This window comes from Prosopis cineraria, unplaced genomic scaffold (genome assembly GCF_029017545.1).
Source record: "Prosopis cineraria cultivar Desert tree isolate PC_DT_omini unplaced genomic scaffold, ASM2901754v1 PC1, whole genome shotgun sequence".
In the NCBI taxonomy this organism is placed as follows: Eukaryota; Viridiplantae; Streptophyta; class Magnoliopsida; order Fabales; family Fabaceae; genus Prosopis; species Prosopis cineraria.
Genome location: NW_026555332.1, coordinates 38,001,638 through 38,028,080, shown reverse-complemented (window position 1 = coordinate 38,028,080; position 26,443 = coordinate 38,001,638). Strand labels below are relative to the sequence as shown.

The window sequence follows — 26,443 nt, the reverse complement described above, 5'->3', positions numbered from 1 at the left end:
TTTTATTTTTGCAAAGAGTCGCTAGCTTAACATATTTTAACTAAAGAAAAAGAACAATAACGTGATGTTACATCAGGCTTGTCTATTGTTGCTACTTTTATAATTTAGAAATTACTTATATTTACTATCATAATGTCTTATGTCTCATGCATATTTGATTTTAATTTGTGCACTTGTAGTTATAATCAATGTAATTCTATAATTATTGTAATTTATGTGCTCATGTTGTTTTAATTTTAAACTTAATAAGTTATGTAATTTAAAATTTTAATTAATGAATATTATTATTTGTGCTTTTCTCCTACATTGTCCGCGAGCCGGCTGAACGTCCTGATCTCATCTCGATTCTGTCCCAATTTTTAATAGGGTGGAATGACTTTTGGAACAAAATGAGACAAAACACAAGATATAAATTTAGTCTCAATTATTTTTCAAAATGAGACATAGGATAGGAATGTTATGCTCCTATCTCAGTCTTGTAAATACCCTTACATGAGATCTCATTAATTCGATTCAAATAAATATTTTGAAATTATAAATAAAAAAAACTAAGCATAAAAGTTCTCTTTAAACAAGAGCAAGAATATTTTGGCCATCATAAAAGAGCAAGAATATGCATTCCGGCCAAATGAAGCATAAACATGAAAATTTTCTTGAATTCTAAAACCTTCAGCAAACGTTAAACCCTTTCGCTTCCTTTTATACTTCTCCACGAATCCCCTCTTTCTCAATTTCTGAGCTGAACCCTCCCATAGATGCATTCAATCCACAGTCCCTCTTGCTATGCCAACCTCAATCACCCTTCATCCAAGTTCAATCGTATTGCCAACTGTTTGGTTGGATCCAATGTGTTACAGGCCTCCTGCGCACCCTCGTCTGTTCGTAGCTTCGGATTGAGTGCTATTGATTCTGAATTCTTGCCCAAATTTGGTTCTTTTCAGAACCCTCGTTTTGTTTTCGCGCGCGGGAAAGCCTGGCGCTGTATTATAGCCAGAGCTACTGGAAATGACTACTATTCGACTTTGAAAGTTAGTAAGAATGCTTCTTTGCAAGAGATTAAGAGCGCTTACAGAAAACTAGCCCGTAAGGTTGGTGGCTTTGTGCTTGTTTCTAACTATCTGTTGCATCTTGGTTTTATAGCTATGGTTTGTGTTTAGGTTCTGGGAAAATGATGTTCGGTATTTGTGGTCTTTTCGGTTCTCTTCTTCCCCTGTAAGCTCTTAATACATTGCCGCTGAATTTTGGGAGTAACAGTTGATCACTGTGTGTGTGTAAGAAGGCAAAAATTCTTTTGCCTCTTTCCTTTTGTTATGTGCAATGTCTTTTTCCTTTTTCCCAGTATTGTGAGATCAATTTTCTGTAGAAATTGTCTTTGAAGTAATTTTATATGACTTAGCGTTTCTGGAGTCTTCTCATAACCAACCCATGCTACCATAAGAGAAAACTATGTTTAATCACCATGATCTCCCCAATTTGTCTCAACCATTCTCATCGGAACATCTAGTGTACCAAATGGCACATTCAAACCAGATACAGGAAAATCCATAACCAACGAAAAACGAAAAGATTACCGTTGGTTTAATCATCTGTTGCACTGGTGACCTCTTTTTCTTTATAAGCTTCCATCTCCGCTGGTCTTGTTCAAGTAATTGCATGGTTCATGGATGGTTTCATCTTCCTTATACTATATCCACCAGTTTCTATAAACATTGCAACTGAGGATTTGGAGTTTTATCTTTTGGTAGATTTTAAGTGAATTCTAAACTTGAATAAAATGTAATGTTCATGTCTGCTGTAAGTTCTTGTTATATACCACTAAAACAATAAAAAATGTGATTTTCTTTTTATCAGTACCATCCAGATATGAACAAGAGCCCCGGGGCAGAAGAGAAATTCAAGGAGATAAGTGCTGCATATGAGGTAATTATTTTGCCCATAAGAGTGTGACCTTTTTCTACTGTCAGTAGAATGTGCTCTTGTGGAATGCAAGATGGATTCAATTGAGGTGTTTTCTTATTATATTATTGGTCCCAATTCATCTCCTTTTTATCTTTTATAGTTCTATTCACTTACCCACTACCCTGTGCTCATAATCTGGGCATCGGCATGGTCATACTTTCTACATATCAGGTGCAATGTCCGTTATTGCATAGTAGGATATATGGTTGATTGTATTCTTCATGGGTTATACCTGCTTTGCATTATATTTGGATCTCTTTATTTCCCTTCTTGGGTTAACAAAGCATGTATATAGGTTCTATCAGATGATGAGAAAAGATCTTTATATGATCGCTTTGGTGAGGCAGGTCTACAAGGAGAAACTGGAGTGTCAGCTAGTGCTTCAGGGGTATGTTTACAATCAAGTCTTCTGATTGCTCCATTGGCCATGGCCCATGAGGAACTCAAGATTCTTTCATTGATGAAACAGTCCTATGTTATGAGCATATAATGTGTTTCATCTTTTCCTGGTCTTGGAGAAGCATGGCTCTATATCAAGTACCTCTTATTTATTAGTTACTTATGTTTTATGAATTACTCAGGTTGATCCTTTTGATGTATTTGATGCATTCTTTGGTGGTTCGGATGGTCTATTTGGAGGTGGTGATGAACTAGGAGGAATGAACTTCAATTTGAGAAACAACAGAAAACGGGGTCTTGATGTTCGGTAACTATCTTCTCAAGTTGGTTTTGGCTCATGTGCTACAAAAGGAAGTTGAGAGCATGTTACTCTTTTACATACTGTGACAAATTTGTTCCAGAATTAACTCAATAGTTAAAGGCATCCACTTTGATACTGTCCTTTTGATAACTGGTTTCTTGAAATATGGCTGTCCTATCTAGTTGAATGACACCTCCCCATGAAAAACCTAGCCAAGCTCCAAAAAGAAGCCAACTTATTGTTTAAGCTATTACAGATATCTGCTGGTAAGTTGCTGGCAAATTTTTTCCCACAGTATACAGTATTTATTTTTATCATATTTTTCCATTCAGGTATGACCTTCACCTGAGCTTTGAGGAATCTATTTTTGGAGGAAGGAGAGAAATTGAAGTTCCTTGTTTTCAGGCATGTAATGATTGTGATGGTACAGGAGCTAAATCAAGGGATTGCATTAAACCATGCATGAATTGTGGTGGCAGAGGAGGAGAGATGAAAAGTCAAAGAACACCCTTTGGAGTAATGTCTCAGGTAATGTAGATATGGGTGACATGACAATGACCTATCACTGCATTTACTAATTCCATTCTTTTTGTTACATGTGTTTCTGTGGCAAAACTAATTGATATTTTCTTTTCTAAATTGAAATTCATGAAAGACGTATGAATACATCAGGAAATATTCTATGATATATAGCTATTCAAGATTCCTAGCCTCATCATCCCTCACCATTTATCCTAAGTATTTTTTCCCCTGTCTAATATCAAGGATTTTATCCATTTCTCCTAAAGTACTGTCCCCCTTTCTAACAAAAAATTGTTTCTTTCCTTCATAATTTGCATCCCATGGCATTAGTGTAGAGAGAAAATAGAAATTGACTTGTTTATATTAATCTTTTGACTTGTATTGAATCTTCCTACCTACTTCATCTTGATGTAGATAATTGGCATTTGAAGAGTTTAAAGATGTAAATTTATCCAGATAGAAATAACTTCAACTGTGAAATATGTTATTCAAACTTATGATTAATCAATTTGACCCCACCTAGTGGGATGAGGCTTCTTGTTGTTGTTGTTATGATTAATCAATTTCTAGAGTAGTTGTATAATGTCGTTAACACCCTATAATTGCCACTACTTGCTATATCTGATTATTGTATTGTCTGTGAAGTTGTCATCTCTGTTGCTAACCTTCGGCATTACAATTTCTTATGCTTTCCGTTTATTTTTTTAAAAACTTATTTGTACATCATCAGCAATGCAGAAGTGATGATATCAATTGATTTTTAGGTTTCAACCTGCTCTGAGTGCCGTGGTCTTGGCAAGATAATCACTGATAACTGTCGAAGGTGCAGTGGTAGTGGACGGGTGCAGTCTAAACAAACAATGGAAATAGTCATTCCTCCTGGTGTCAATAACGGAGCCACAATGCAAATTCAAGGAGAAGGGAATTTTTATAAGAATAGGTTAGCCATTAGCATAAGCATAAATTCTTTAGCTCTGATGATCCCCCCACCCCATGGCCCAAAAAGAAAAGGGAAAGGAAAAGAGATAAACAAAAAAGGATGTTGTACTTGATGCGATGTTTGGTTCTTCAGAAACTGAGAAACTGAAGCGTTTGAATAGACAAGACATATTTTACTGATACATGATCTTTCGGCATGCCTAGGAGGGTTGTATTATGATCTCAAGGGTGATGTTACTAATTTATAGGTTGATAGGAGAGGAATATAGTTGTAATTAGTAATTAGTAATTAGTAATATAGTGAGTAAAACAAAGACCTTTTATTGTTTTTAACCCTAGGCATCATAATTTCATATGCAATTAATCTTTGAAATTTTATAGTTGAATGCATATTCTTTAAATTTGCTAATAAGAAACTGAGACATAGAAACAAGACATTATTAAGGTCACTGTCAAATGTTATGTCTTCAGAAAATTGTTGTAATTGAGTCATGACTGGACTCTTCATTAACAACAGTTATCAGGAGCTTTGGCTTCTTAATCTAGAAAGTATGACATTGTATTGAGCCCTAAATTTAGTCAACTATGGGAGACTGACCTATTCCTGGTCGCCTCCCCCATCCTCTTTTCACTATCAGTTTTACTGCTCAAACCAGCAACTTTTGCTACTGAAACCATGATGACCTATTGATGATAGATAAACGTGAATTTATTTCAATGTGTCTTGTTTGGTGATGAAAGTGAAAGGATCACCATTGTGAGACCTATTTAAAGTTGTTCTGAGCCAAAAATTGCTCTCATTTGCAATCAGAAGAAAAAATTATGGTTAGAATTTATAAGAATTCAACTCATCTAAGTGGTGATGAGAAAAGGTGCAATCTTTTCAGGGGTACAGCTGGTGACCTTTATATAGTCATCCATGTTGATGAAAAGGATGGAGTTTGGAGAGAAGGTCTTCATTTGTACTCTAAGATTAATATTGATTTCACAGAGGCAATTCTTGGGTCTGTTAAAAAGGTGATGTCAATCTTCGTGCTATTGAGATGCATATTGTTGACCTGATTGGGTGTGCACCCTTGGCTAACAATGGAATATCTTACTTTTAATGTTTTCTATGATATATCTTGCTTGTGGCTATTTACACAAATGGTCAAGCTTCCCTAGGCTTTCTTTGCTAGCAATTGTGGATTCATACAATTACAGTACAATCAACATGATCCTCGTGGTTGTCTTCTAATACATTGATGATCATGCTTCATTATGTTATTATGGTGGTTCTATTAGTGTTGACTCTGTTTTGAAATGTCTTTATTTAGTGTTGTATATGGAAACAAGTTGACAAGTTTAATCATTATGTACATTTCTTTAGTCAGTTTAGCGCTTGAATCACTAGTAACATTATTCAATATAGCCTGTAGCACTAGTATGACCTTGAAGATTGGACTTGGGTCGTTTCAGGTGGAAACTGTTGAGGGTTTAAGGGATCTCCAAATTCCTTCTGGGATTCAACCAGGAGATTTTGTGAAGTTGTCACGCTTGGGAGTCCCTGACATGAATAAGCCATCTGTTCGAGGTGATCATTACTTCATCGTGAATGTTCTCATCCCTAAAAGTATCAGGTCTGTGCACTTTAAACTTTTTTGCTTATTTCTGATAGTCCCGATAGAATTATGAAATCTGTGCATGGCTTGAAGTGTGCCAAAATTTGTAATTAAATTATGGATACATCTCCCCCCCTCCTTCCTCCCTGCTTTTGGGAGGGAGGGTACAGCTACAGCAGTGATATTGACATTCAACCCAGTGTTTCGTAGAAATAAGTTATGTATGTATGAAATAAACAGTTGTTTGAAAATGTTAAAATTGGAACTGGTGTTATCACTTGTTGATGGCCCTTCTGCTTCCCTCAAATGTAGAACATGCAACGTGCCAATCTCTGTTTAAGTTTATTTAATAAGAAAAGAAGATAGAGTACGTCATTAATTGCCTATCAGGAGTTTCACAAGTACGGGAAACTTTTTAGTATTTTTGGGTTCTTAAGTGTAAAGTGCTTGTCTGCTTTGGTTGTGATCCCCAAGAGAAGCAATTTTTAGTTAGATTTTCATAATAAACCAATGATAAGTCACCAATGTTTCTATTTTAATTTGCTTTGTTAGTATTCTACTGAAAAGCCGCAAAATGAATAAGTTTTTAATAATTTTCCATCTCAGAGGGTTTGACCCAAAGGGGTAGCTCAATTTATGATAACAGATAAAAACTCTTTATCTTCCAAGCTTCGATTTCTTTGACAAGCATTCTGAGGGTTCTTAAAAATGTGTGATTTGTTGTCCGTGCTCCCGGCATTTGCAAATAGAATGAGTTTGCAATGACCTTTTGCCTCAAAAGGCCTTACACTAACCTTATTTGGTAAGAACGGATAGCGTATTTTATCAATTTGGGTTTGATTTCTCTAAGGAAAATTTTCGGAGTAATATCTTAAGATTGGCCGGGAAGGGAAGTTACCCAGATTGTAATTTTTTATACTCTACCCCCAATAATGGAGGCACTTCACTACCCGAATGTATCTATCTGAGTGAGTTTGAATTTATTTACATTACAAACTGTAGTGGCTTGATTCCTGAAAACATATGGCCTCTCAGGTTAAATTCATGATGCCTTCTTGATAGACCCATTCTTGTTTCCATTTTGAGGGTTCCTTATTTTCATTATCCTCAAATTTGTGCTTGGCATAGTGGTGCTGAACGTGTGCTTGTTGAGGAATTGGCTTCACTGAGAACATCTGGCAAAGACGCATCAATCTCTTCCGATGACATGGGTAATAGTTCATTTTTCTTTAAAACTTGTGAAGTGCGGACTAAATAATTTTGGTGAAAGCTTGGTATGAATAACATACTTGAACTACTTGGGGGACACATTATGATTTTTGCCACCTCGTTTTTCAGGGACATCTAAAGGCGGAGTAAATGATTTCAAAAAGAGGCACGCAAAAGGTCATTCAAGCATGGGAAGCAAACATGGTTCCCTATGGAGATCAATCAAGAATTTCCTAAGGTATATACCTCAACAGTTGTGCTATATGAACATCCTTCGACAAAAGAAAGAACAAATTTTAATTAATGGCAAGTAGTTTGTAATATGGAGGTATTAAAATCCCATTCTTCGATATTGGATAGTTAAAGTATCATTTAGCTTAGATGTGACAAAATATTTGTACGTCTAAACTCTAAATTGTTAACCAATATTTCCCGGACCTAGTATTTTAGCAAGAAATGGAATTTGGAAATAAACAGCAGGCTAATATTATGAGGTGATTAGACGTACACATTTTATATTGCTATATTCTTTCTGTCATGGAAGGACTACAGCTTAAGTTCTGATAAAGTGTGGTGTATGCATCTCATTGAGGTCCCATTATGTGAAGGCTCATTGTTTGTAGTAGAGAGAAATCACAAACTGGTCACTGTATTGAGTTTGGATATGAGACTCACAGGTGACGAGGACCATCCTCGGCAATATCTCTAAAAAGGGGATAGGATACCAATCAATATGAAAGTTCTGAATCGAACTGCATGAACAAGCATTTACTGTATTGTAAACAAGAAGGTTGAATTGCACGTTTAGTGCATGTCCTTGATGATTTCAGATGATTGATGCCCTTGAGGCAAGCTAAAAGTTCTTTTTGTCCAAATAGGAATCTCTTAGTTTAGAATTCTCATGGATAAGACATTTTAGTATTTTCTTGATTTACAGGGGAGGACAGTCTGAAGAGAAGTTTGCATCTATTAGCTTGGATTCCTCAGCAGCGTTGTGGAGATTTGACAAGCCAAATTATTCGAACCCCAATTATTTTTTAGTTGGGTTCATGATAAGTTGTATTATTTTCCATATATCTAAGTCTTGTAACGCTTTGTTTGAGAAACGAACCCTGCCCCCTACTCGTAGAACACTTCAGTGAAAGGACATTGAAAGGAATAGATTTTTCTGTCTGAGCAATAAGATGAGAGTATCACCACGGTTTTCCTACTTGGGCTAGGCGGCTAAAATGGAGTGACTGTTTGTTAGAGCTATCTTCTGTATACTTTGCTTCTGCATCAGGAAATCTTGCAGAAGCGTTAGAGTTTTAGACATTGAGACCTCACAATCTATATTGCAGCTGGTTCTGGAAGGTCATGTCTCCTGACAATGAATATAAGGGTAATGTAATTAATAATTACATTTTAAGGATAAAGTTGAAATTTTTAGATATTATTTTTACTTTTTAAGAATGTATCGACATTTTTTTAATGTGTATAACAATGATATGAGATAGCATTTCTTCACGGCAAGGTACTGAACCAGTCTAACATTGTGGGTTTTCTCTTAACAATTTTTTATCATGTTCTTTCTACTTCACATTCAAAGCAAGGATAAAATGGCAATTGGGTTTTCTCCTCTGCATAGGAGAGCGGAGGAGGTATTATTGCAGATCTCAACTGTTAAATAAAATTTGATGATTTAAGTTTAATAATTTTTAAAATTATAAATTTAATTTGAACAGTTTAAATTTAAAAACAAATAAAAAGTTGGCCGAAAGACCGAAACAAACCGAGCATTCAATTTCGCCTGAATGACGCTATCTTCCATAGACCCACCGTTCCAGCAAACTCGTCGTCAACGCGGCTGTCTTTCAACTTCCAAGCCTTCAAAATCATCGGTCCAAGTCCCTTCGTGCGCTGAATTGCAAATCGCGCTAGAGTGGGTTGTATTAAGCTACGCTGTCGGCGAAGCCGTCATGCTGCTTCTCCTCGCCCTCACTGATCCTGACCCTCTTCGCAAGGGTCTCATCTCCGTCACCACAGATCTCCTCCGACCTTTCTCTTCGACCGTTCCGTTCTGCATCTTGCTGCTCCTCGACATCTACTGGAAGTTCGAGACGAGACCCTCTTGTCAATCCCCAGAGGCGCCATCCCTCTGAGCACCTTTGCTATCAGAAATCCATCATCAAGAGCCAGCGCAATGCCCTTTTGATCGCCGCCTCTCTGGTTTTTTACTGGATCTTGCACTCCGTCACCGGTCTTGTGGTCCGGCTCGAGGAACTGAATTACCGTGTGGAGAAGTTGAAGAAGAAGGATTCCGATTGATTGGATTCGGGAGTAATCTTGTCGGTTGCTTCAACAATCAAACGAGGTGTATGGATATATAATTGAGAATGAGGTAAGCATTCTGTCCTTGGAAATCGGATGAACCCTAAAAGTTTCGACATAGAGTACTTTACTAATTAGCTTGGTCGAAGGAAGTTTATAATTTCATTAGCAAATAGTGTATGAATCGTGCCTTCCTGCAAATAGAGCTTGGGTGCTGTATAGCCCTGCTCATGTTTCTTGATCTCCTCCTTCGCTTTCCTTTTACGTGTCATCGATGCATGGTTCGCCATGATGAATCGTTACTATCTAATCATATAAAGAGCCTGTTTATGCGAAAAATTGATTATATTATAATATAATGTGATTATATTTAGATCTTGCTTTTTTAAAATTAATTTTGATAGAATTAGATATGATTGGATGATTTAATCATAATTAATTTTAATCTGCAAATTATTATAAACGACATTGTCTTTTTAAGATATAAATATCGATATAATTGTATATAAGACTACTAAATTTGTTAAATTATATTTAACAAATAATTATGTATATAGTGATCTAGTTAATAGTTATATAATATTTAATATATATATATATATATATATATAGAGTTAATTATGAAAATTATATTTGAAAATCATGTTAAAGATAGAAGAATTTTTCATAATTTCAATAACTAATATTATAATATGATATTATGTGTTTTGGTATGAAAAAAAGTTTCACAGGAAAAGGGGATGAGAACCTGCACACATTCACTAGAATGAAAGGGATTACTTGAATGGTTCATGAGACGCAAGCAGATGCATTTACAAGTAAAAATTCTGACACAGAATACAGGAGCTTAAAAGATATAATTGAAAATCAAAAGCTGCCTTTAGATGCTTAGCTCAAAACAGAGTTTCATAATAGAAGATTGATTATTAAAAACTGAGGGCGTTTGGATTCTTTTTACTAAAACCATGGTTTAAGGGCACATTGATGATAAATGGCATCCAAACAGGTACAGAGTTCGCACTGACAAGTCTCACGTCACGATACTTTCCTCATTTCCTTGAAATTTTTTTTTTTTGGCCAAAAGAGTCATTTGAAAAGCTGCGCTAAGCATATACTTAAGAGAAAATTTCAATTAAATATCTCTCTAAAGACTTAACTTTAAGCGGGTTTAAAAAAATTTTTAAATTTCAGTTCAATTTAGAGGAGAAAAATCAAAGGAATTTTGCCGATAAAAAGAACAAATACCCTTTATTTATTATGTAAAATCATTAGTTGTTAATTTTTTTACTGTACTTATTAATTTACTAATATTACTTGTAAATTACATTCATTTGTCAGATAATCAGTAATATTAGTTATTAATTTATTAATTTTATTTCTTAATTTACTAATATCAATTATAAATTACAAAACCTGTCAATAATTTACAATTAATGTTTGTAAATTACAAAACATATAAGTAATTTATAACTAACGTTAGTAAATAAACAAGTAAAATTTATAATTTAATAACTGATGTTACTTCTCATAATTAAAAAAATAATGTTAAATTTTATATAATTGTTGATATATCAACTCATATAATTTGCAACTCACATTTGTAAATTAACAAGTGAAGTAAGAAAATTAACAACTAATGATTCTGCTTAATAAATGAAGGGCATTTTAGTCTTTTTACTGGTGAAATTCTTTTGATTGTTCTCCCATATATTAAACTGAAATTTTAAAATTTTTTGGACCCACCTAAAATTAAGTTTCTACAGAGGTACTTAATTGAAATTCTCCCTATATTCAAAATCTCAAAATAGATTAGGGATCCATTTGAATTTTAATTGAGTATAATTGATAATAAAAAATTAATTAATATAATTAATTTTTATTATAATTGATTATATTATAACGTGGTGATGGTGTTTGGATGATATTTTTTGAAATTAATTTTGATAAAATTAAAAATGTTTGGATGATTTTAATCAAAATCAATTTTTAATGTATAAATTACAATAAAGGGCCTAGGTTTTATGGTAGATATTGAAGAAATTGCATGTCATATTATTAAATTTTTATCTTCATTTATTTGACAAAAAAATATACTAGTGATACATTTAATATTTATAAAATTAATTAAAACACACACATATTGATTATGTTTAGAGGATTCAATCACAAGCCGATGTATAGCTCTCTCGCCTCTAAAACCTCACATTCTTATTGTCTCTGGCTCTCCGATGCATAGGCCAAGGCTTCAGGTCCTTATGTTTGGAGGATGTAATCACAAGCCGCACAATGACAGGTCACAAGGGTATTTTGGTGTGCTAGAAATTTTGACAAGTAATAAAAGTTCCAACACATATAATTGATATTGAGAAGCAAATAAGATGAGCTTTAGTCAAAACTGCATTTAGAGCCAAATAATCGATAATGTGAAAATGAGACTTTTGAATTTTTTTTATTTACCAAAACTTAGTTTCCGTACAGGTAATTGATTTTCCACACAAATCCAAACAAGCATTTTCAATCAAATCATTCATAGGTGTGCAAGATTGAATCAAAGAAACAAAGTATTGATAATGAAAAGAGAAACAGGGAAGAAGAATAAAGAACACGCAAAAGATACACTTTAATGATCTATCAATATCAAGTAAAACGAAAAAACTAAAATATTTCAACCCAAATCAAGAAACATAGTATTGCGGGCAGAGAGAAGATTATCAAATTCTAAGCCAAACAAGGGGTTACTTTGGCTTCTCCTTCCCTAGTCCTAGCAAAGCCCTCAACAATCTAGCCGATGACCAGCTCGTGTAGCAGCCTCCTCCATCTTGCTTTGAAGCTACATCCCAATTAACATCGATATACAGCTCAGGCTGATGGTATCGGACGATCATGGTTCCAACAATGATAGTTGTAGCCACAATCGCTATAGAGGGTAGGCGAGAGAGTATATTACCAGCCGCTGATCTAGATGGTGATTCTGCAGGGGAGTGTCCAGTGGAAAAGCTTCAGTTGCAATGGGGGAAAATACGATCTAGGTTGCCATCTCTACGAGGCACAAGCTTTTGAGAATTATGATAGAAGTGATATGTTATCATCGAAACAAGCAAATTGCACTAATGATAGGAAGAAAGGAAAGAAATATATTATGAAGAGTGACTTAGTAGGTAATTTATAGAAGATTCATGTTATTAGGCAACATAAACCACTAGAAGCCATAAACTTCAAATTGCCATTTATTCATTTTTTTTAGTTATTCTAGCATTCAATTGAAACATGATTGCTGATTCTGTTTTGTTATTTATATTTAATATTTAATAATTACTCCATCTTATTAATATTTCTACTTGATTTCCCCCTAGCCTTGCGATATCTCTCTCAAATTTAGAGGTGTAGGCACTGCAAGAAGGTAATAATATTATCTACCTTGTATCTCAACCAGTTTTCAAAAACTTTAAAATTTTAAATAATATAATTTATTGTCCTTTTATGGGACTTAAATGATAAATCATGGTAGCGCCTTATATATAGGGTGACTAAGACAGCCTCTTGATGTGAAGAAAAATATCCTTAAAATCAATCTATAATTCTATTATATCTAATGTAATTCAAGCAAACATGTGATCTTAGCTAGGTTGAGAAGTCTTAGCATGCCCGCAACTTGCTACAAGTTGACCCATGTTAACAGCTCTAGCATGCCATTACTTGACTTTATTTTTATATTCTTCTAGCTAGCTAGGGGCGTTTTAATTGTGGGGGAAATGATTCTGTATTAGGGTTATTAGAGCTTCTAATGAAATTATGGTGTTGTTTAGGCTAAAATTAAAACAATGTCTATTCAAAATGACATAATGGTTATAGCAAGAGATCCAATAATGATAAGGGTGGTCCACGTTATAGTGAAATTACTTGACTAAGTCAGCCTAGCTCTTTAAATCCTTTAAGACTTGGAACCACTATTTAGACTGTTGACTCACATGAGACCATGATCTCAACAAGCCTTGAATCTCATAAGATCGTGATCCTTATCCATGGATATTTTGGAGACACGAATTCGTAGTTACAAATAGCTAAAGTTGGTAACATAGGTTAGCCCCCAAAACATGCCCCATCATAATCCATGTATATAATCTTCACACTGGGTCCCTTCCTGGAACCTAGCTCTGATACCACGTGTTAATATTAGTATCTTAATTCATATAAATCAAATAAATATAAGTCAAGTAACGTGCGTACTTGAAGAATCCATCACAAGTCATGAGTCATTAATTACCTTGAGTGTAGGCAGACTTATAATCTATTAGACCCTATAGTTTGCAAAGAGTTTAGAGATAACTGAGATAATGAAAAACGTATTGTGTGTTTTGATTCTTAACTAATTGACTTATATAATGGCTTTTAATTAATTATCTCACATTATCCTTAACTCAGTCAGTTAAGAGATAGAAAATAACTGACGGCTACAAGATTACAGGTTAGGTCTCTACCCATTAGGCTCACTTGTATGGTTCACTTATCACAATCTATACGAGATTATAAAGAACAATATGTTCTAGGCTTAATATCTAATTAATGAAAATCCATAATATATAAATATTTTATAAATATTCCAACAATCTCCTACTTGAATTGCATTAATTAAACAATATTAGGCCATTGACAAAATTCATAAAATGAAACTTTACAAATTACTGGATCTTTTAGGAAAACAAGTGATATAATGTCTCACAATTTGAATAGAATAGAATACAAAATTTTTATTCCATACATAGTTCAACAAGATAACAATATAAAATCACTTATTCCCATGAGGAAACAAGTGACATGTATAGCATACCATAACAAAATCATTAAATCCTATGGGGATGCAAATGATATAAATACAGCTTAACTAAACTGAACATAGAGTAAGTCTTCCGACCACAATTCAGTAAAGAGATGACACAAAGTCATTTAATTGTATAGGAAAACAAGTGATATAAGGTGCTCTAACACAAATCATTGAATCTTATAGGGAGATAAATGATACAAAGTATCACAACATCTCTAAACCTAGATTGAAACTCAGTAGAGAAACAATACAAGATCAATGAATCCTAGGAAGAAACAAGTAATACAAGATGCACAAACACAAATCATTTTATTGTTTCTGAAACAAAAAATTGAGCATAGTAGCAAAATGATCTTAAACCATTAGATGTTCTTAAAAGGACACAACTCAGACTCAGACTTACGTTCACCACAAATGTAAACCAGATAAGTCTGAGTCTCAATAATCTTCTCCAAACAAATCTTTAAGAGAAGCTCAAGGTAGACAAAATATCGCATTCATAGTTAGAGAAAAAAACAAAATGCATGTCCAAGAATAATTTCCTCAACTATATACCTAATGAAAGGCTTTACAACAAGTGATACATATATTCTACATCCTAAATTTAGGTAGCTACAAGTGTCTTAAATATACTCTTTTTACAAGTCAACTCCTCTCTGTATCATGGAATATATAGGATATATCTTCTAAATCCTCAGTCACAAATTAAAAAAAGAAAGAAAGAAAGAAAGAGGGTCAAATTTTAACAACCAACATTAAGTGTCATGTGCCCTTTTGTTATACAAGAATTTTCCAAAAAATAATTTTAGTGATTTCTTGCTAGGATTTTGCAAGTATTTACCAAGGGTACGTGAAGCAAAATCTAGATCAAAGACCAACACATATTTTAGCATCCTTAGAGTCATTCATAGTGAAAGAATATAAAATTCTTTATAAGTGCAATGGTTCTCCTCAACATTAATTTGAGGATGTTGAAACTTAAATAACCTAACACCCTTAAAAAGGCATCAAACTAAGAATGTGCAAGAAAAGCTCTAAGTCGCATCAAGCTTCTTAAAAATTCTAGAATGTAGTGGAGTATACCTTAGGTCATTTTTATCCCAAGAGGGCAAGTGAAGCAAACAATTTTAGTTTATAAACCATTTACAACTTAAAATCAATATTGGTTTGACAAAAATCAAGAAGAAAGATATTTTTGGTTTTTTTTTGAATTTTAAGTGAAAATAAGTGAAAGTAAAACTAAATCAAACAAGAAAATGAGTGATTTATTCAAGTTTTGAATCCATTACACCACCATAAACTCCCTAATTCAATGACCTTGATCTGAATGTGACTCAATTGACAAAGTAGAAGACTAGGACTAGGTAAATGTAACTTAGACAAAGACACATAACCTCTAAACAGTTGCCAAACTTTGATAAAACAAATCACATTGAATTTTTCCTTGCTAAAACCTTACTCTAACACTTAGAACAATTGAATCTAGGCAATTAACTCTCCATTAAGATCTAATGGAAGCTGAATAAATCAGATAAATCAAGCAAAAATCAAAAAGAATTTGAATTCAACAAGTAATGACCATTAAAGCATAATCTTAGGGCAAGTAATGGACCAATTTGTGCTGTTAAAATAGAAGAATAATCTTGGGGCACAACAAGTTCTGATACTTTGATTTTTAATGTCATTGTTGTTCAAGAACTCGCAGATCCAGAAGAGAATTCGATGGCTGCTTAAAGCATTGGTAACCTTGGAAGAGGTAAAAATTTCAACCATTAGTTTGTCCCAGAAAACCATAATTTTAAGACCAGATTTTGCTTTATGTTCCTTTTCCATGCACAGTAAATTCCAACCATCTTTAAGTGACCGTTGAAGTGACTAAACTGGAGAAGGTGTTGATGTTTCACTTGTAGCAAACATCAATGAGGTATGTAACTCTGCTCAATTTCTCTGATGATTGCTTCTGGAATTGTGAGTGTACCTTCATGAATAGCCTTGTTTCTCTTTTCCCAAATTAAACTTACTAAAACAAAAATCTTAATTAGATCTCGGTGCTGATCTTTCTGGATGAAAAGGGAGATTAGATTTTTCAATTTCCTTGAGAACTCCCCATCGACAAGATTGATAGAATGGATCGACATAGATCTAAACCAAATAGCCTTAGATAATGGACATGTGAGAAACAAGTGAGTGATAGATTCTCCTTCTGAACATCCAGAAACACAGAGCTGTCAAGAAATTAGGTAATGGTGATTGAGAAAATCCCCAGTCGGAATTGCCTTATTGAGTAGCTTCCACATAAGCAGAAGATATTTCAATAGAAGCTAGATTTTCCAAAAAGGTTTCCAATAAAGATCCTGTTGAGCATTTGAAATTAAATTCTTGTAGCAATCTAAGACTGAATAAAATCTAATAGAGTTGCCATCCTAAGCAATTTAGTCCGGATTCCCAAGTAATGATATCGGCTCAGAGAGAGAGAGAGAAGCATTCAATGGAAGGGTTGGAAGAGTGAAGAAATGAGATTGTTATTCCATGCAATGGGAGAAGTTGGGTTTCCAGTTCTATAGAGGAGATAGAAACCTTTTTGTCACCTACTCCCTCCTCCTTTCATATAAGAGATTTTTTAATTTTTTTATCTTTAAATATAAGAGATTGTTAATATATATTTTAATAAATAGATCATTTTATTTTTATTAAATTGAAAAAAAAGAAAAATATTATTATTAATTTACTTTGAAAAAAAATTTATTTTTATTTATAATAATTAGAAGTAAAATTAGAATATTTATATGCTTTTAATCAAATAATTAATTTTTATTGATTTACGTGATTTAATTAAAAATATTTTATATATAACGATAGAGGGAGTAATTGCCAGAGTTTTGATTACCTTTAAGGATCTACAAAGGTGACTTCAAAGGAATAGGACATCATTTCCAATTTTCTATTTTAATCTATTAGCTACCAAATCAGCACAAGAGACAATATCTTTTCAAGTCCATGAGATATTATGTGAGATTTTACTCAGATAATCAACTTTTAGTAATTAGAAGTAAAATTAAAATATTTCTGTACTTTTAATCAAATAATCAACTTCTATTAATTTACATAATTTAATTAAAAATATTTTCTATATAAGAATAGAGGTAATAATTGTGAATTTTGGATACATACTTTAAGGATCTAAAAAGGTGACTTTAAAGGAATTAGTCACCGTTTTCAATTTTTCATTTTAATTTATTAGTCACCAAATCAGCACAAGAGAAAATACTTCCCAAGTCCATGAGGTATTATGTGGGATTTTGTTTGCCAATGGACTGGGGAGGTCAACATTATTTATTACCCTCCAACCTACGTTCTATTAACGATAGTTTAGAAATGCAACTGGAAAATTATTTTCATATTATTTTTTAAAATTTTGAAATATGCTTTAGCAACCAAAGAAGTTAAAATATGTTGCACGTGTTTTGCCCTATTCACGTATATATGAAGTAGGAAATTTGTAAACATTCGTTTTCATTTTTTAACTTTTATTTGTATTTGTGTTATTAATTTTAACACACCAGATAGGATAAAAATAATCTGTATTTTCAACATAAATAACTTGCAAATAGAACACATGAAATTTGATTTTCTGTACAACTAGGACATTTAGTTAGCTTCCATTTCAAGGATATGTTTCTTATTTTACTATTTTTATTGACAATTTAATTTAGTATTATTTATGTCAAAATATATAAATAATATATATCAATTCTCATGGTTTGGGTTTTATTAGAATTAATCTGTTAGATATATTGATAGAAAACAATTTTTTTTATAAATATGTGTATTCCTCTAGTTTTATTTATAAGTCATTTACAATTACTTCATTGGAACAAAGCAAAATTTTAAAACTCATTAATTTATCTAAAAAAATTTAATAAGCTTTTAAATTTATTCCTGTTAAATATATACACATTAAAAATATATTTTTTCTCTTCAACATTTAATGAAGGGTAAAAGAAAATTTTTTTGATGAAAATTTAATCATGTGACTTGTAAATAGGACAAATTTCTTTTTTCTTTGCACTATAAATAAAACTAGAAGGGGTATCTATTAATGTATAATAATATATTTAATATTATGTAACTTTTTGATTGATGAATTTGAATTTAAATTTTAGATTTAAAATCTTACATTTCAAATCTCAAATTTAAAATTCATATATTTAAAATCTTTTATTTTTGGTAGTTTTAAAAATTTTAATTGAAAATAGATGAATTAAAATTTAAAACAAAAATAAAAAATTGAGAATGACAATTTTATCTTTATTTTTTTGGATGAAGAGTTTATCTTTATTTTTTAATCTACAAGAGATGAAAATGAGAGATGAGAAAGAATATGAAAGTCATAGAAGCATTAATAATAAAAATATTAAGAGAATGAAATGATTAAACTGACTAAGGGCTTGTTTGGTTTATGCTCTTATTTTTTATTTTTAAATTTTTTTTGTAATATAGTTTTCAAAATCATTTTTAAAACAACATAAAATGAAAATTATTTTGGTTATATCAATTAAAAAGAAGTTTTAAAATTAAAAAATAAATTAATAGGGATGGTTATAGGCAGTTAATAATGATAATTAATAATAAAAATTGATCAAGATAACTATTATTTTCAATAATCAAATGTAGTATAATTAAAAAAAATAAAAGCAAAATAAAAACAATTTCAAAAACAACTAAATGAAAAACACTTATTCAAATAAATTTTTAAATTTTTCTACTTTTTAAAAACAAAAAATAGTTTTTAGAAACAGAAAACATACAAGCCCTAAGATTTTAAGTAACTAAAGTAATGTCTACCTTGACATCATCACAACTTAATACACAACACTGGTATGATGAACATGATTAAGCAATTATTTATTTAAAGTCATCACAATAGATGAGGGTTTTAAAATCAAAAATTTAAAAGTTAAATTCTAAAAAAATCTTTTTTAATAAAGTGTTTGAGCTTAAATAAAAATTTAAAACTTAAAATAAATAATATACGAAAGCATAGAAAGAATACTCAAAGCAAATCAGGAATTTAAATAAGGGAAAATGGACAGGGCCCAAAATAATCCATCTGCCACGGTAGGTTCAGATGGCATAGAGGGGAGAATCCCCTCATTGTATATTGCATCATTGTTGTCTTGAAAGCACTTTGAGACCAAATTTTGAAATACATCATTTTGCCATTCGATGTCTCATTCAAATAATTCAATTGTCCACACATAGCTTATTAAGCTATCTATCTATTAGCACTAGTTTCACCTCAAAAATACTTTATCATTTAAAAGTTAGACATTTAGGTGTATAAAGACATTTTTCCCTTTCAAATCTTGTCAAACGATGTCCAAAACTCTAAAACCAAGCGCCAAAGACTAGGAACCACTTGAACCTACTCACATAAACCACATGCATTTAATTGAACAATCATATACAACCACACACATTCCAAACACGATTTGGTTATCCAACCCTGATTCCACAATAATCAAGGGGCATAAGCATGATTAACTTAATCATTCAATGGCCATCCATATGCATTCAATTACTACAATAAGACACTTGCACTAGTATATATTTCGGCTTCTTACAACAATTATCGTCACAATTACAATATCCTAGTCTGAAATATAACAAAACACTATACTCATGCAAGTAACACAAAAACGACGCATGTCTTAAATTGACATAATATATAGATAATTCATTATACAAAATACCAAAGGAAATATAGATAATTCATTATACAAAATACCAAAGGAAAGAGCTATACAGTTACAAGCTCCTCAGTTCCCAATAGTATTTTCCTTCTCTTTGCTCTTATCGGAGCCTTCACTTATAAAATATAATCATAGGGGTGAAATAATATCTTAGTAACTGAATAATATAATATATTCACAAGTATACTTGAATAGCACATGAGTGTGTGAAGTGGCAAATAAAACAAGTTTGTCAGATAAATATCATAAACATGATTATAAAATTCCATTCAAACAATGTATGATTAATACTCTCTACCTTGTATTCTTCTTATTTCTTCCAAGTGAATTTTTGGGCTAACAACACAATATGACTAAGTCCATGTAATTGAATCAACTTAAGCTCACCAATCATAAAAGGCAACCCAGCCAAAGACTTTTTCGCCCATTTTCGAACCACAGATTCCTCTTTTCTTGAATATTTGGGGTGTTATGTACCTAATTATCACCAAGACAATATTGAAACTTTCAAACAAAAAAAACTAAGCACCTGAGCCTCCAAGGTGCCAGTATACATCAAACAATATACCCTTACAATTTTAGGGTGAACTCTCGTCCTTCTATAATAATCATGCTAATACAATTCTAGTCATACATATTTTAGCTCATCAAGGATGATCATACAACAATTACTAGCATTTTGAACTTATATTCAATTTCACAATTATCTACAAATGAGTATAAATAGGTCTTAAACATAAAAATAATCCTATAGTTTAATACTACTTTACATAAATTTTTAAAACACCAGATATTCATACAAATAAATTACTAGTTTTCACAATAGATTATGTATATTATACTTTTGCAAAACTCATAACTATTCAAATATACAAATAAAAAGATTAAATTATCTGGTTATTTCAATATTTTTTGTCACAAAAAGAGTTACTATGGCAAAATCAACTCCTTAAGATTTCATTAGTTTTACAAGACTCGATCAATATTTAATCTATAGAATTAAATACTAATAATCAATTAACAACTCTAATTAACTAAATTTGGGTATTCACACTGTCCAAATTTTCTCTAATTTTTTCTTTGACATGAATGACACTCCAACTATACTTTTTTAATTTTATTTAATATGCCAACACTATAGGATATTTACATAATTTTAAAATATTTAAAATTTTATTTAAAATATTCTATTAAGAAGTCTGACTTTCAAAATTAGCTTCCTATCGCCGGCAAACGCACGCTCTCGCTGTTCGCACCCGAGGAATGAAAAAGGGAAGAGAAATGAAAGGGAAAGAGGTGTGTAGTGTTTTTAATTGGTTGTGAGCCAATCTTATTCCTTCTTTTCTTTTCTTTTTTTAAATATTCACACACTTACACACACAGTCAGGCGAGACCCCTTTCTTGTTTCTTTTTTTTTTTTAATTACATTTTTAGATCTCTTTCTTTTTTTTTTACATTTATTTATTTGTATTTTTACTTTGAAAAATACTTAACTTAAAATTATATCATAAGTTAAGTTCAATAACCATATCCTAATTAACTCAATTACCTTCAAATATTTTTTTTAATTTTTTTTAATTTTAATTAACTATTTAAAATTTAAACTGAAATGTTACATGCTCCCCTGCATAACAACACTGTGGAACTCATGGAAAGAAGAAAGTCAGCAACGCAACTGAGGAGAGGAAGAATCTCACGCTTGGCCACAGCAGCGATCATGAATGAAGGACAAGAATCTGGCGACCTACAGCAGCGACGGATCTCCCCGTCACGCACCTCAGAAGACCACTTTCTCACGCTGGCGCAGACAAGAAGAGCAATCGCGAAGCTCTGTGTGTGTGTATGTGCGTGTTTTTTTTTTTTTTTTTTTTTTTTTTTTTTTTTTTTTTTTTTTTACGTTTGCTGATGCCAGACACAAATGAAAAGAAAATGAGAGAAAATCTAGTGTTATGTTTAAGGGGATATTTTGGTAATTTTATGGTGAAAAAAATATCTTCATTGGGACTAACAAGATTTGAACGCATAACCCCAAGGATAAATTACTGGCAAAAAAAATATCTTCATTGGGACTAACAAGATAAATTACTGGCAATCTTTCCACTAGATCACTATTATCTCTTGTCATGCTTAGTCCACAAGTTATAAGAATAACATTAAATGCTATTAATTAATTTTTTTTTAAAGTTTATTACAGTATTTACTTAAATAGTGTACAAAAAATGGTTCAAATCGGAAATGAGATTATATTTGTAAAAATATCTCTCAAGCCAAGAATAATTTTGCAATCAAAAATTATTTTTTCAATGAAAAGTAAAATCATTCACTTAATAAACAAGTTCAACTTTTTTAATTAACAAGATATAATATTTTTTATTTTACTTTCTCTCAGCCTGTTCTATTAAGAGTTGAGTTAACTCGTCCACAAATTCTTCAAGATAGATCGAGCAAGTGACATGATGTCTATTTATCTACCCAACCCCAATTGAAAATGAAAATGTAAGAAAACAAGAGCTTTAAATTTTAGTTAATCTCATTACATGCCAACCTCATCATTATAAATTGAAAATGAAAATGTAAGGAAACAAGAACCTTAAATTTTAGTTAATCTCATTACATGCCAACCTCATCATTATTATCACCCCTCTTCATATCTCTCAATCCTACTAATCGAGTCTGGTTACGCGCTGCTTCATTATCATCCCTTTTCAACTCACCTACTTCTACTTAATTTGAATCATTTACGTCTTTAATTTTGATTGAATATAATACTTCTACTTTTGAACAATCCAAATAGTGCAGGATCATTAAATAAAGATATAAATAATCCAAATGCTCCGACACATAATGAGATTGACTAAAATTTTTAGATTTTTGTTTCCCTACATTTTCATTTTTAATCGATAGTTGGGTAGGCAAGTAGCCACATCACTTAGTCTATCTCGAGGCCTTTGTAGATAAGGCAATTCAACTCTTGGTGGAGCAATATGAAAGAAAGTAGAATATAAAATATTATGTCTTATCAATTAGAAAAAGTTGAGTTCATTCATTAAGTGAACAATTTCACTTTTCATTCAAAAAAATTCTAAATATAAAATTGTTATTGACCTAAACAAATTCTTTATAAATATAAATTTATTTTTGTTTTGAATGATTTTTGATATAGTATTTGGATACATACTTTTTACATTGCAGCATTTAGATAATTTATTTTATTTTTTATAGCTAAAAAAGGCTAAAAAGGGTGATGAGCATGGAACTCTAGTACTACTTGACACCAAAGTTTTTAGAACCAAACTAGTTATTGAATCAAAAAGATGAGTTATTCATGATTCGTATGCTTTAATGGGGTTAGACCAATAGTCAAACCGGTAATGTAATAATTAAATTAAAAAATTATATATATATATATATATATATACAATAATGTAAATATAAGAAATAAATATGAAATTACCATTTAACTTAAAAAATTAAATATTTTAAGTTTATTATAACTTAATAAGCCATATGATACAACATAACATCAAATATTAAAAAAACTAGTCATTTCCTAAAAAAAATCAATAAAAAATAAAAAAAGTTTTTTTTGAATAGTTGGGTTCTTAAAAACTAAATCTGGATCCTGACTTGATTTCGATTCCTGATTCGACTGCCCGTCCAAAACAGCCCAACCCAACTTAATTTCCAGAACAATTTTCATTTATTGATTGAACCAGAATCTAGACTGATTGACAATCCGACCATCCGATCCGATTCAGTTTTAAAATCACTACTACTTGAAACCTGTATCACTTCTTAAAACCAACCCCTTGGTGGATGTTGCGACATACATTCGCACTAGTGATCAGTACAACCTTATATTGTATAATTGCTCTTTTGCAAAAATTGCAATAAATTATTCATTTTAAATTTTAATTATTTCTAATCATGCAGTTAAAAAGGGGAACTTGTAAATGATTTTCATTAAAAAAATTTATAAATAAGTCTCACGAATTTTTAAAAATGTGATTAGACTTGATTATAATTAATTTATCATATAACATGATGCAAATATTTTTGGCTCTAACCAACCATTGGCAATCATTGACCAGTGGCTGGCTATCACTGACAAGTTAAAAAATAAATTTTTAAAATATTTTATTAAATTATTCATGTTTTAATTTAATATTTGCGAGTCAAATATCACAGCTTTATGAGTAAATCTTTAAGATTATCGATTAGATTTTTTTATATTTACAAGTTGACCTCTTACAATATTAATAGGTTAATATTTACATAATGTACAAGTTAAATGTCATATATTTACAAGTTACTCATCTCAATCTACGAGTCTAACTTGTAAATTTGTGAACTTTATTTGTAAATATCAAAGTGTTAATATTAGAAGATTGACTTGGAAATGTGAAGATTTTACTTATAAATTTTAAATATTTACTTTATAATATGTTATGTTTAACTTGTAAACAGTAACGTATTAATATTTTAATGAAAATACTATTAAAGAATTTCTTTGTTTGGTCAACACCAGTCAAAAGGTTGAGAATCTAAAGTTATTTGTGTCATTTTTCATAGCAAAATAAATTACAATTAAGTTTCATAAGATTTGAGCATATTTTCACAAATTCGTTAAACTTGTTTATAGATAAATTTTTTATATGAGATCTATTTGTAAATTTCCTATTAAAAAATTATCACAAAAGGGTCTAATGATTTACCAATATTATTTCCTTATTTTTTTGCAGCATTTTATCCATTTTTAATTGATAACATTTGAGACATGTTATTGTGGATTCTAAAATCTTATTCATTTGCAATCTTAAGTTACTCATCAAATGTTGGGACGTGGTTGCCCCTTTTGAGTTTTGATATTTTTTAAACATCATGACATTTTCCATGCACATAATATATTAAGGATAGAATTATAAATTTTGCAAAAAAAAGATCGAATTACAAAATTTATATATCTTTAAAAAATTTTCATGGAACACATAGTTTTAATTTATACGTCTCAGACTCTTAGCCAGTCTTTTAAATTAAGTTTATTGATCTTAAAAGAACAATCACTTGTTTATTTAAAAAATTGGAAGTTCAAGGGACGACGAACTATACAGTAAAAATTTTCGCTCAAAAGGTATTATTCTTAGCCTTGGGCTATCTTGTTATTGGTGAAATTTTCACGTTTTTTTGACCATGTGAAACTTTCAATGTATTCTCTGGTACCAATCAGTTTATTTTTTTAACTATATTGATTAATCAATCAGTGATATATAAAAACAAGTGTTAGACGGACCTAATGACATTCTTGGTATCACCAGAAACAAAAGTGTGTTCACGTAGATGAATAATTGTTGATGTTTATCGAATACAAAATAAATTAATATGTTGTGAATTAACCAACCAGTTTTTTGCCTTCCTGGCCTGTGAGGCGTAAACCAGAAGAATCACTTGTTTTGGCATTGGCTTGTGTAAGGATAAACTGCACCCATTATTCCCCGCAACCTGTATATCTATTGGATAAACATCTCCCTTTTCACTTTGTCTGTAATATGTCAGCTCTTTCTTAAACAGAAATTATTAAATTTTTTTTTCCCCGACCTTTGAACATCATGTCAGGACATTAGGCTTGCGTAAAGAATAGAGGTATACATATACTACTGCACCCTTAATTCTCAGCAAACCTTTTCATTATATTATTGGATAGACATTCCTCTTTTCAATTTGTCTCTAATCTTTTTCTGGTGGAAACAAAAAAAATCTGTCTCTAATCTTTCGCCTCTTTTTTTTTCCCACAAGAACTCGGACCCACTATCAGATACTATCGATCTGCGGGAATAACTTAATGACGCAGCAACCCTGCAGCAAAGGAAGCGATCATGGATCCTGTTGGCGGCGCCGGCAGGAGACGTAAACGGCAAACTACGAGCTACTTGAGTCATATCCGAAAGGGCACTGTCTTTAAAAACTATTTTGGCACATCGGAACGACAGACCGGCAATTTCTTAGGATTAAACAGGCACTTCCTATGACGGAGCAAGAGAACAGAACAACAGAAACTAAAAAATAAAACAAACGAACACAAGAACAGAAGGAGAGAATTGCCCTGAAAACTTAAGAGGCTGGCACTATTTTCTGTCAGCACCCAAGGGCTATATATAGCCCAAAGATGAAGACACAAAGCTGGCTCATAATCACCAGTTAATGCTTCGGTTACGCACGCATTAAACAGCCTTAAATAGCAAAAACGCACACGTCCATTAATCTGGAGATGTTTGGCAGACAAAACAGGTAAGTTAAAATAATTATTTATTTTTGTAAAAATAACTCAATAAACGCAAAGGAGGGCAAATTGGCTAATTTTAATTACATTACAATTACAATTGTTTTAAATTGACCTATCTTATGTGCATGAGACCAAACTCATTTTACTAACTTATTTCATTTTAGTATATATATATTAAGAGATTCTTTCTTTTAGTCAATGTGGAACTTTGACATACACACTTTTGACACACATACAACAGATCCATGATCCATCCATCCATACTCCCCTAGTCCATGTATACATGTCACACATGCAGACGTTGAAGTCAATAATATTGCTCAAAAGAACTATCTAGGTGGTGAGAAA

General features: G+C 31.6%; 1 protein-coding gene and 1 pseudogene across 1 annotated transcript; both read left to right on the top strand.

The window, feature by feature from the left end:
• The first annotated feature begins 521 nt into the window (after nt 1-521).
• Nucleotides 522-8,442, top strand: LOC129291281 (uncharacterized). The gene is made up of 11 exons (XM_054928565.1): nt 522-1,088; nt 1,852-1,920; nt 2,255-2,347; nt 2,541-2,665; nt 2,992-3,187; nt 3,946-4,121; nt 5,008-5,137; nt 5,579-5,739; nt 6,850-6,932; nt 7,060-7,168; nt 7,868-8,442. Exons 1-11 carry the CDS (start codon nt 756-758, stop codon nt 8,070-8,072), a joined length of 1,680 nt encoding a protein of 559 aa, XP_054784540.1. The 5' UTR covers nt 522-755; the 3' UTR covers nt 8,073-8,442.
• Nucleotides 8,443-8,719: 277 nt separating this feature from the next.
• LOC129295142 (uncharacterized) lies at nt 8,720-9,481 on the top strand (annotated as a pseudogene).
• Nucleotides 9,482-26,443: the final 16,962 nt, after the last annotated feature.